This window comes from Octopus sinensis, linkage group LG1 (assembly GCF_006345805.1).
Source record: "Octopus sinensis linkage group LG1, ASM634580v1, whole genome shotgun sequence".
Lineage (NCBI taxonomy): Eukaryota > Metazoa > Mollusca > Cephalopoda > Octopoda > Octopodidae > Octopus > Octopus sinensis.
The window spans coordinates 67,721,530-67,734,328 of record NC_042997.1 but is presented as its reverse complement, the minus strand read 5'-3'; the positions used below and the strand labels follow the sequence as shown (position 1 = coordinate 67,734,328).

The window sequence follows — 12,799 nt, the reverse complement described above, 5'->3', positions numbered from 1 at the left end:
TCAGGAAAGACCATCCAGCTGTAAAACAATTGTCTTAATAACATTTATCCAACCTATGGTATCATGTACAAATTGCCATGAAAACAAACAAACATTATATATATATATATATATATATATATATATATATATATAATTATAAATTAGGGTATCTACGAAATACCACCATGCTGAAAATACCACCATACTGAAAATAGCAGCCATGATCATGGCTGCTATTTTCAGCATAATTTATAATTTTAATAATTATTACCTTTGAAGGTTATTTTTTCCATGCTGGCCACTTGATAAAATCGTTATTTTATTTTAAATTAACTATCTTATCCTTATTTATATATATATAATCATCCTTTAACATCTATTCTCCATGGGTTGGATGGTTTGACCAGGGCTGGCAAGCTGTAGAGCTGCACCAAATTTCAGTCTGATCTGTCTTGGTATCTACTGCTGGATGCCTTTCCTAATACCAACCACTTTACAGTGTCTTGGGTGCTTTTAATGTGGCACCAGTGTGAACAGGGCAGGACTGTCACACGATTTCCACCCTTCCCTACCAAACTCCACCACATGATATTGATCAAAATGTACAATTATTCTTAAAAGTACAGTAGTTTTATTGTTATTTAAATCAACATTGTAATAAAAACAAAGAGAAGAAAAAAGAACAAAATAAGTCAGTTTTAGATGTATCTATGAATTATCTTCACTGGATGATAAAAAAAGAAAAAATTGTGATGCACATAAATAATGGCTTCAAAGCCAGTAATTTCAGGGGAGGGGATAAGTTGATTACATTGGTCCCCAGTACTCAGCTGGTACTTATTTTATCAACCCTGAAAAGGATGAAAGTCAAAGGCAACCTCATTGGAATCTGAACACAAAACATAAAGACAGCATGTTAATGATTCTGCCAGCTCACTGCATTAATAATAATAATAATAATAATAATAATGATAATAATAATAATAATTATTATTATAATGATGATGATGATGAAAATGTGGTAATGATGATAAACTACTGAAATGGAAAATTATAATGATTATTCACAAGAGATTGGCAGACATTCATGACCGCTCGCTCGCTCTCTCTCTCTCTCTCTCTCTCTCTCTCTCTCTCTCTCTCTCTCTCTCTCTCTCTCTCTCTCTCTCTCTCTCTCTCTCTCTCCATCTGTATGTCTTAAAATTTCTTAGTTCTTCTCTTCAAAATATCGGTCAAGGAGAAATGAATTGTAAAGTTTCTCATGCATTGGTGAGCTGAATTTGGGCACAAAGTTGATGCTCAATATTTCAGCAAAACCTTCACTGATTGTAGGCACTTCTAAATGTTTCCTAAAAGAAATATAAAAGAAAAAAGTTCAAAAGAAAGAAATAAGGAACAAGGAAGGAAAAACGAAACAAAGAAAGGAACACATGAAAGATGGAAAAAAAAAGGGGGAGACAGATGAAGAAAAAAAAGAAAGAGATGGCAAGAAAGGAAGAAGAGACAGAAAAATGGATGATGGAGAAGAGGAGTGGAAGAAGATAGGAAGGGAAGCTGATGAGACGAGAGATGGAAAAGAAAGCAGATAAAAAGAGAACAAGGAAAATAAAAGAGCAAGAGGAATGAAAAAAATTAATGAAGAAAAAGAGGAGTGGCTGTGTGGTAAGTAGCTTGCTAACCAACCACATGGTTCTGGGTTCAGTCTCACTGCGTGGCATCTTGGGCAAATGTCTTCTGTTATAGCCCCAGGCCGACCAATGCCTTGTGAGTGGATTTGGTAGACGGAAACTGAAAGAAGCCTGTCGTATATATGTATATATATATGTGTGTGTGTTTGTATGTCTGTGTTTGTCCCCCTAGCATTGCTTGACAACTGATGCTGGTGTGTTTACGTCCCCGTCACTTAGCGGTTTGGCAAAAGAGACCGATAAAATAAGTACTGGGCTTACAAAGAATAAGTCCGGGGTCGATTTGCTCGACTAAAGGCAGTGCTCCAGCATGGCCGCAGTCAAATGACTGAAACAAGTAAAAGCGTAAAAGAGAGAGAGAACAAATAAACAAGAAAAAAGATGGTGGTGGTGTGGTGGTGGCGGCGGCAGCGGCAGCAGCAGTGACAGTGGTAGTGGTGGTGGTGGTGGTGGTGACAGTGATGGTGGTAGTGTTCATGGCAAGCGATGGTGATGGCCAAACCATGATGATCTGATAATCTTGAAAATATAACTTACCTATATGAATGCATTACCATATCAGGAATTGGTTTGCTTTTAGAAATCATCACACGATACTGAAAGTATTAAAAATATAAATATGTTAAAAAATATATTATCCGTATGGATGTATGTGCATTTGCATGGCTAAAAGGTTTATGAAGTTTGCTTTTACAGTCAGGTGATCCGAGCTTTGATTTCATTGCAAGGCACCTTGGATCAATACAAACCTCAAGTGGAAAATGGGTTGACGGAAAACCACTACATAGACTGTGTCAGTAATTAAAAGAGCCATCCTTGACATACAGGGTGGCCCAGAAGTAACCGAACCCTACTGAATTTACTGAATATTGCTAATTGCTAATTGTTAATTGTTCACCCACGGACCTGTGAAATGGCCTGCAAAGTCCAAACCTCAGTCCTCTGGACTTCTTTCTCTGGAGAGTATTAAAAAATCAGGTGTTCAATGCTAAACCAAAAACTGTCAATGATCTGAAACAAAACTTCTTAAATGCATGCCAAGATATTACGCCAGAGTAACTGATTCAACCATTGAACAATGCCATAACTGTATTGCAAATAATGGTTTACATTTTGAACATATACTGTAACCTTAAATCCTTAAAAATGTTTTGGCCCGAAGGCCGCGGCCATGCTGGGGCACCACCGCTGAAATAAAAATTTCTGTTTCATTTATTTGTAACTTTTAACAATAATTAGGGTTCAGTTATTTCAGGACCACCCTGCATGTAGTATCATGCTGATTCTGCCTGGGGTCTATCATAAGAATGTGGCAATGCATGGCTTATTGGTTAGAGATGTTTGACTCATGATTGTAAGATTGTGGTTTCAATTCCTGGATCATGCAATATGTTGTGTTCTTGAGCAAAACACTTCATTTCCAGTTCACACAGCTGACTAAAATGAGTAATCCTGTGATGGATTGGCATCCCATCCAGTGGGGAATATATACACTGCAGAGGCTGGGAAACTGGCCTTATGAGTCTATATGACTCGGGAAGGATCTTTATCCTTTTTCTTCTTATCTTAAGAAGATGTGTGTCTGTTGAATACCCAACCACTTACACCATAATTCAGTGAGTATGGTAGTACTGTTGATCAACCTTTTAGTATTCAGATTACTCTGTCAAATGTAATATTTATTCATTTATTTATTTATTTACATTGTTTTGAATTAATCATGCATTATCTTACAACTTCGAGACTTTGATGATGTGATTGTTTATTTTAGAATGAAATTGTAGGGCAGGTGTGAGAAGCTAAAGTAGGGGTACAGGAACAGCTGTGTTGCTATAGAGGAGATACATGGGTACCCCAGCAAAGATGGGAGAAAAAATGGTAAAGATGAGATGTCAGGGCATCCCCTCAAAGTGTAGAGAGAGAATATGAGTAGGGAACAGAGAATCAGGAGTGGCCAGATGGGTAGGTAGTGGGGATGAGGTGAAGTGTAGGAGAGACAGAAGATGCACAATTACAGAGGTCAGGCATATACAGAGGTGGATACAGTGAATTACAAAATGGCCTGTACCAACAATTTTTCCTAATTATTAAATAACAAAGAGAAACATATTTTATTCAATTAACACCTATCAATACAGTGTACCACAAATAATAATAAAGAAAGAATGATTGTGTCACCTGTGGAAAATCCACAGGTATTCATTATTTGTTTAATGAAACTGTCACACCTAAAAGATGGTAAATCTCATATTTCCAGTAACTTTTAGTGACAGTGGTTACTGAACTGAACTTATAGATAGAGGAATTCCACTAGAAGGTGGATATTTTGATATCGTTAATATTTTGTTGGGTTATGATGACATCCATGTTATGGACAATTGCTGCCTAGCACTGCATTTGCTTGTTGTTGTTAATGTTATTGTTAAAGTGAAGTTTGTCAGAGACACTGAAAAACATTTTGAAATAAATATTGCCAAGACTGAAACATTACAGGATTTTTTTATTGTTAAACTATAAAGAGACACCTAACACTTCTTACAAACCTTAACAATAAGTAAATTATAATAGATAAGAGAAGAACATTTCATTCTTGTTATACCCTGGTAAGGACATACAACCAGCTGCTGTTGTAGTTATTGGCTTCAAATTTTAGCACAAAGCCAGCAATTTCGAGGGTGAGGGTAAGTCAATTACACTGGCCCCAATACTCAGCTGGTACTTATTTTATCGACCCCCAAAAGAATGAAAGGCAAAGCAACCTCAGCAGAATTTGAACTCAAGAAACATAAAGACAGATGAAATGCCACTAAGCATTTTGCCCAATATGCTAACGATTCTGCCAGCTCGTCGCCTTTGCTGCTGTAGTTATTACTATATACATCTCAAGATCTTGTTATTCTTTCGCATGATAACTGTAGTATCGTTGATAAATGAAAGAACTACTTAGATTGCTGATAACATTGACCAATAACAACTAGTGAGGGTTGCTTATGTCAAGGAATAGCAACAGATTCCACTTTAAAAAGAATGATACAACAGTGATGTCATTGTTATGCTAATTATGGTAGCATTGCACACAAGCTGTTCAAAGCTATTAAAGGACAGCAGTGCAACCTTTTGATCTGTACAATACAACATGACAACAACCATCAATTTAGCTGATATTCAATATCAAATGAACTTATACGAAACTGCATCAGCATCATTTACTGTCTGCCTTCCACTCTGGTGATGAGCCAAAGGACCATTTCCAGCTCCAACATATATATATATATATATATATATATTATATATATATATATATATATATATATCTCATGATTTCATTGCTAGTAAACATCTTAGTCTCATTAGCAGTAGTGAGGATCAGATAAATGACAAGAGTGTTCAGGTGAAATGCGTATTCGGTGGACACATAGTGGTAAGGGATGACATTAGGAGTGTGGGATGGCTGACAAGGAGAGTGGTTCCAGGCAATGGGATTACTGGTAGCACAAAAAAAGGGGAAGGAATATGAGCAGTCACTCTCATATAATTACAGCAGCTGAGCAGTAGTACTGTAATCAGAAGTGAGGGAGGAGTGGTTGGGGTGTAACAGGTACAGATTGGGTGAGGCATAGATTGATACATGGAGATGAGTGGGTGAGAAGAACAAAATGGCCACTAGAGTTGAAATAGAGATGGCCAGGATCAGTAAAGATCAGGCTGGTGAAATAAACAGTTGAGATTGAATGTTGCTATGCCATAAGAAAAAATAAAAACTAATATTTCTACTTAATGCCCCTGTACTCGATGTTAGTCTCCACTCATCTCAATCATACATAATATACACAACTTCTGGTTATAAAATGTAAAGCTGAACTCATAACACAAATGCATGGCAATTTCTTTGAAGTAATTAACGAGCATATGGTGTAGATCTTCTTTAGTCTACACTCTACTCCTGTACACCCAGCCTCATTTGAAATGCAAGGTATTGATTTTGGTCTGTTTCTATTAATCAAAACTGTCATTTTATTTACAGAAAACCTTAAGACAATTTTTGCCTACAGAAAATGTGACATGAAAAAAATACATTTATCATTTTCTATCTAAGGTCTTACTCTTCAATTTTTACTTCTGATATCTGATTTTGTCTCAAACCATAAGCAAAGCAAAAATCATCTTTACAGGTGAGATAATTCCATGATTCCATAATTAAATATATTTTTATTTTTATTTACTTTATTTTTTGTAATAATCCTACAGCAAATATTTTAATTCTAATTCTAACATTGATTGAATAATTTTGCTCTTTTGTTTAAATTTTAATATATTTTTGCATGGGCCAGTGGTTAGAGTGTTGAGCTCACATCCATGAGGTAGTGTGTTCAATTCCTAGACTAGACTGTGTTTTGTGTTCTTGAGCAAGATACTTTATTTCATGTTGCTCCAGTTCATTCAGTTTTAGAAATGAGTTGTGATATCACTGGTGCCAAGCTGGATCAGCCTTTGCCTTTCCCTTGGATAACATCAGTGTCATGGAGAGGAGAGACTAGTATGCATGGGCGACTGTTGGTCTTCCATAAACAACCTTGCCCAGACTTGTGCCTCAGAGGGTAATTTTGTAGGTGCAATCCCATGGTCATTGATGACCAAAGGGGATCTTTCTATAAATTGTTAAGAGAAATGTTTTATTTGTTGATATCTTGATAGACTGTATCACTGAACAGCTTGCTCTGAGTTCAAATCCCACCAAAGCTAATTTAGTGTTAACAAATTTTTCAGTCTGAAAAACTGAATAACAAAGAAGTGGGCCAAAACTAGGTCACGGTCTGATGCAAAATATATGGAATATGATAAGTTAAGGGGATGTAAACACACTAACACTGGTTGTCAAGTGGTGATTGGGGGGAGACAACACAAACAAACACACATACACACATATATATATATATATTATATATATATATAATATATATATATATATATGTATGTATGTATGTATACAATGGGCTTCTTTTCAGTTTACATCTACCAAATCCACTCACAAGACTTTGGCTGGCCTGAGGCTATAGAAGACGCTTACCCAGTGTGACATGCAGTGGGACTGAACCCAGAACCATGTAGTTGGGAAGCAAACTTCCTAATAAACAGCCACTCTTGTGCATGCATATATATATATATATATATATATATTATATATATATATATATATATATTTTCATTTGTTCTTTCATTTTATGTCCATTTTTCATTTTTCCATGCAATTATGAGTTAGAGGAATACATTATGAAGCATTGTTTTACAGTTGGATGTCATTCCTATCATTAACCTTTACCTGTTTTTCAAATTAGGGATCTCTTATTTCACTCATTTTCAAAAGTGCAAAATATATAGACAATTTGTTGACAGAAGTGACAATACTACTCCTCTTAGTGACTTTCATAGACTACAGATGTAAACACACACACATAACATCGTTATTGTATTTAACATCTACTTTTCCATGCTTGCAAGGGTCAGACATAAGTACAATAGAGCAAAAGATTTCCTAAAGCCAGATGCCCTTTGTTGTACCAAACCCATCTGTTTCCAAGCAACATAATAATTTCTTAGTCTGTCAAACAACAAACAGCCCAGACATGTTTATACAGAGCTGTGAACAAATCACACCATATGAATGAGCCTTTTGTTTACAAAGACTGTGCATGTCAAGAAGACATGACAAGAAGCCTGAACATGTTTCCATGAAGAATTGCAAGCAAATGATGAGGTCTGACACCATCAATGAAGTAAGTGTCTACAACCAATAAACAAATGTAAAGACAAGGGAAAGATGACTTCACAGGCTTCTTTCAGTCTTCACCAACCAAATCCACTCACAAAGATTTGGTTGGCTCACACAGTAGGGCTGAACCTGAAATCATGTGGTTGGGAAGCTGACTTTTCGATCATACAAGTCATGCCTGAGGTGTAAAGAAAACTATGCGGTTATAAAATTTGCATCATAACTACAAAGTTCCTGGATAGATCCTACTGTATCATAGACAAGAGTTTTCTAGCGCCAGCTGAGGTCTATCAATGACCACTACCTTCTGAGTGGATACACAGGAACTGTGCAAAAACCCATCTCATACATATTCACATGTGTGTGTGTGTGTGTGTGTGTGTGTGTGAGAGTGGGTATATATGTCTATGTTTATGTTTACTGGTGTAAAACGGATGAAGTGTCAAAAAACAATTTAGGGTTTTGATTAAATAAAAAATAGGATCAATAGGATCAAAATACTCATAAGGTTAATGCCCCAGCATGGCCACAATTCAGTGAGAAAAATCACTGAAAAAATATAGATTTCCATATCTGCCCTAGTTTTTAGAATAGGGATGCTATATCTCTATGTGTTATAAGAGACAATAAATGAGGTGGCAGGAGGAAGGACATCCAACCACAAAAAACTGCCTTAAGAAAAAGCCTCATCCAACCCATATCAGCATGGAAAATGAACATATAAACAACAATGAAATACATGCATACTAATTATACACACACTTGCTATAAAAGTCTCCACTTCAGCTAATAATGCATAGCACAGTAAGTTTCCATGATGCTACTATCTTTCATTCATCTTCCTAGCTTTTATGACATAAGTGAAAATTTGAATTATAGCAGTAACCTTATTCATCCATGAAATTTTTCATTAAATATTCTCCTTACCTTTTCATTGTGTCGGGCATGGTTAAGAGACACATCGAAATGAAAACAGCGACATGGAATGCACAATTGCTTTGCAATATCTATGTACCTATAAAGAAACAATTAATATTAAGTTCATTCAAGCATTTATTCATTCATCTTCACTAACTCAATGCATAAATTCATTCATCTTCAATAACTCAATGCATAAATGCTAACCCCATAATATTAAAGTTATATCTTATCAACTCAGTCAGTGGAAGCTCTACAAGATGTATATTCAACCAGTAGGATTAATTGAATTCACCAGTCAACTAATATATCTACTATTTTGGTGGCGAGAGACAGAATTGTTAGCACTCCGGGCAAAATGGTTAGCGGCATTTTATCTGCCATTATGTTCTGAGTTCACATTCCACCAAGGTCAACTTTGCCTTTCATCTTTCTGGGTCAATAAAATAAGTACCTATTGAACACTGGGATTGATGTAATTAACTTTCTCCCACCCCATAAGTTGCTGCCAAAATTTGAAGCCAATAAATATTCGTAGCAGTGAAGTATGCTGTCACAAGCAGTTGTATACTTCACCACCTACTTGACTCTTTTCATACCAAGCCACCCAACACCACCTCTGGATCTATAACACAAATTTTTTATTTTCAAATGACCTAAAGTACAACCTTCCACCAAAATGTCATGCTCTTTTATGTTCAAGATATCTTAATAATCCTTTCTACTATACACGCAAGGCCCGAAATTTCGATGAGGGAAATAGTTGATTACATCAACCCCAGTACTAAACTGGTATTTATTTTGTTGACCCCGAAAAGATGAAAGGAAAGGTCAACCCCAGCGATATTTGAACTTAGAACATAAAGACAAAGGAAATACTGCTAAGTATTTCACCTGGCATGCCAACAATTCTGCCAGCTCACTGCCTTAAAGATATCTTAATAATGAGTCATTTTACTACTACATTATTTTCAAAATTTGTTGAAACAAAGACATTGTATTTTGACAGAATGATAAAAGATCAAGCCAATAAAAGAGCCTCAATATCATTCAACTGCTAGAAATAGTCCACCAATCCCCCTCAAATCACACCCTAACATCTTAAATAACAAAAGGATACATTAGGAAATATAGTTTTACATGACCTCATACAGACAGAATGGTTTTAGCTTTTGATTATATACCTACGCAATCAAGTTTAACCTGGGGCTAAATAACAACAATCAACTAAGAGTTAGATGGGCTCAGCTGTTGAGAATTAACAATCTTGAACACAAATATACCCCAAGATATGTCTCAGCTGTTTATCTGCTACTTTATCATTCACACTCTTACATATATTTACATCATTAGAGCATTATAACCAGTTTAACAATTCATCACAAATGCATGGCTATCTCTACAACAACAAACAAATTTTGAAATTGTAACCAATGTTTGTAAAATCAAAGGACCCAGCTGCTTGTTAACATTAATAATTCTGTCTTAATCTTTTACAGATCAAAATATCATGATTGAAGATTGTAGAAAGTCGTTACGTAAGATATTAAACTGCAAGCACTTTGCTCTCTCTCTCTCTCTCTCTCTTTCTCTCTCAGCCAAATATTCCAATTGATAATACAAAGTATTTATTCATTGTCATGAGTTGTTTCTAACTGACACTGCAAATCACTAAATTGAGGCCACTAACCCACCGAGCCACAAGAAATTTTAATCAAATGTTTCGTTTAACCAACTACACTCATCAACCATAAAAGCACAGATGATGAAAACTATACAACAATTAATAACAACAACATTTGATTAAGAAATCTTGACAAGCTTGATAGGACTAGCTGAAAAATACTAACTCTTGTTAAGAGGAACTTGAATTAGAATAGAGAATTAATTAAATGCAAGATGAGATTACAGAGGATTTAGTAGGATTTACAATCAACAAGGCTTCTCATAATGCTGTAAAATAAATCAAAGTGGTTTTCTTAATTTTTACTTTTCACAGGAACTCTGAATTGCAAATTAAAAAATAATGGAAAGTCAGAAATAATTGAACATTTAACAACATCAGTTACTATAATATAGAGGTGATGTCAACATTTGCTACAAAGGTTCATAACAATGGAGTTTAATTCTAGAACCTGTAACAGTCTTAACCCTTTAGCATTCAGATTATTCTGTCAAATATCATGCTTATTTATTCACAAAGGTTTGAATTAATCATTAATAATTTCATAGCTTTGAGATTTTGATATCATCATCATCATCGTTTAGCATCTGCTTTCCATGCTGGCATGAGTTGGACTGTTTTACTGAGGACTGACAAGCCAGGAGGTTGCACCAGGCTCCAATCTGTTCCGCCAAAGTTTCTACAGCTGGATGCACTTCCTAACACCAACCACTCCGAGAGTGTAGTGGGCGTTTTTACATGCCACTGGTGCGGGGGGGGGGGCCAGTCAGGCACCACTGGCATCGACCATGCTCAAATGATGCTTTTTATGTGCCACCAGCACAGGTGTCAGTCAGGCGGCACTGCCATCAACCATGTTCAAATGATGCTTTTTATGTGTCACCGACACTAGCATCAGCTACGCTCGAATGGTGCCTTTTACGTGCCACCAGCAAGAGTGCCAGTCAGGTAGCACTGGTATCAATTTCACTTGACTCGACAGGTTTTCTCAAGCACAGCATATTTGCTCAACAATTGAAGGGTACTTTTAAATGGGCCATTTATGTAACACTGGCATCGGCCACAGCTACAATCTCTTTTGGCTTGCCAGGTCTTCTCAAGCACAGCATATCTCCAAATGTTTTAGCTGTTTGTCATTGCCTCCATGAGACCCAACATTCAAAGGTCATGCTTCACCACCTTATCCCAGATCTTTCTGGGTCTACCTCTTCCACAGGTTCCCTCCACTGTTAGGATGTGACACTTCTTCACACAGCTGTCCTCATCCATATGCAACACATGATCATACCAGTGCAGTCATCTCACTTGTACATAACATCTGATGCTTCTTATGTAGTGTATGCACACTGACATTGCACATCCAGCAGAGCATACCAGCTTCATTTCTTGCAAGCCTATGCATGTCCTTAGCAGTCACAGCCCATTTGCCACTGCTGTGTAGCATGGCTGTTCACACACAGGTATCATATAGTCTACCTTTCACTCTGAGCAAGAGGGTCTTTGTTACCAGCAGAAGTAAGAGTTCTGAACTTTGCCCAGGCTATTCTTATTCTAACAGCTATGCTCCCAGAGCATCCTCCCCTGCTACTGACTTGGTCACCTAGGTACTGGAAGCTATCAACTACTAGTTTTTTCCCCTGGCATATGATGGAATCTGTTTTCTGTACATCTTCAATGTTTATTGCCCCTGTGCATCTGCCACACACAAAAACTATCTTCCTTGTTAAACTTCCTTAGATATAGCTGCACCTCTTGTGTCCATAGCTTACACTGGGTGCATCTTATGCAGTTTCTACCTATACCTTTTCTACAGATCGAGCAGGACCATCTACTTGAAGGGATTTGTGATTAGTTTGCCTTCCTACTTATCTTTGTCTGCCTTCCTACTTATTATTAAATTAACTCTAAGGCCCTTCAATTTCTAGACCTTGCTTCCACACCTGAAATTTCTCCTCTAGTTCTGGTAATGACTCAGCTATTAGAGCAAGGTCATTAGCACAGAAGAGCTCCCAGGGGTAGCCTGTCTTGAATTCCTCTGTTATTGCCTGGAGGACTGTGCTGAATAAGAGGGGCTGTGGACTGATCCTTGGTGAACCCCTACTCCTACCCAGAATTCTTCACTGTACTTGTCAGCCCTCACCTAACTGATAGCATCCCTGTACATGGCTTGTACAGCTCTCACCAACCACTTATCTATCCCTAGTTTCTACATTAACCACCAGATAAGGAATCAGGGGACCCTGTCAAAGGCTCTCTCCATGCTATGTGATTATTTATTTTTAAAATCACAATGTAAGGTAGGCATGAGAGGTCAGATATGGCTGGTGGGAATAGAAAACAGATAGAATATTTTGAGCAGATATGGCTGGTTTAAATGCTAAAGGGTTAAGCATACAAGAGACAAACCATTCTCTTGATGGAACACCAGTCTATTATAGTTTGTCCTCAGATCTGGTACCTTCTGCATCATCATCATTTAGCATGTTTTCCATGTTGGCATGAGTTGGATTGACAGGATCTGACAAACAGCAGGACTATGTCAGGCCCCAATATCAACTTTGACATGGTTTCTATAGCTGGATTCCCTTCCTAACACTAACCACACACTTAAGTGTGTGCTGGGTGCTTTTTTTTTTCATGACATTTGCACTAGTGAGGTTGCTAAGTAACTTGCAAGAAAGAAAAGCAGAAAGAACGCTCAACTGAGTGGGATTATATCTGAGAGTGGGATGGCTTTGAGACCCCATGGATTACATA

General features: G+C 36.9%; 1 protein-coding gene across 2 annotated transcripts in view; it reads right to left on the bottom strand.

The window, feature by feature from the left end:
• Positions 1-915: 915 nt before the first annotated feature.
• Positions 916-12,799, bottom strand: part of LOC115213950 (uncharacterized protein F21D5.5) — an 87,288-nt gene continuing 75,404 nt past the window's right edge. Inside the window, exons 16-19 of one of the 2 annotated variants that reach the window (XM_036501701.1) lie at positions 8,368-8,455; positions 2,208-2,266; positions 1,168-1,331; positions 916-1,129 (exon numbers count right to left, since the gene is read on the bottom strand). In XM_036501701.1, coding sequence (XP_036357594.1) covers positions 1,190-1,331; positions 2,208-2,266; positions 8,368-8,455 — 289 coding nt within the window. In that variant the 3' untranslated portion in view covers positions 916-1,129; positions 1,168-1,189. Of the gene's footprint in view, positions 1,332-2,207; positions 2,267-8,367; positions 8,456-12,799 lie in introns of both variants that reach the window. The other variant, XM_029782955.2, reaches the window with a different exon arrangement.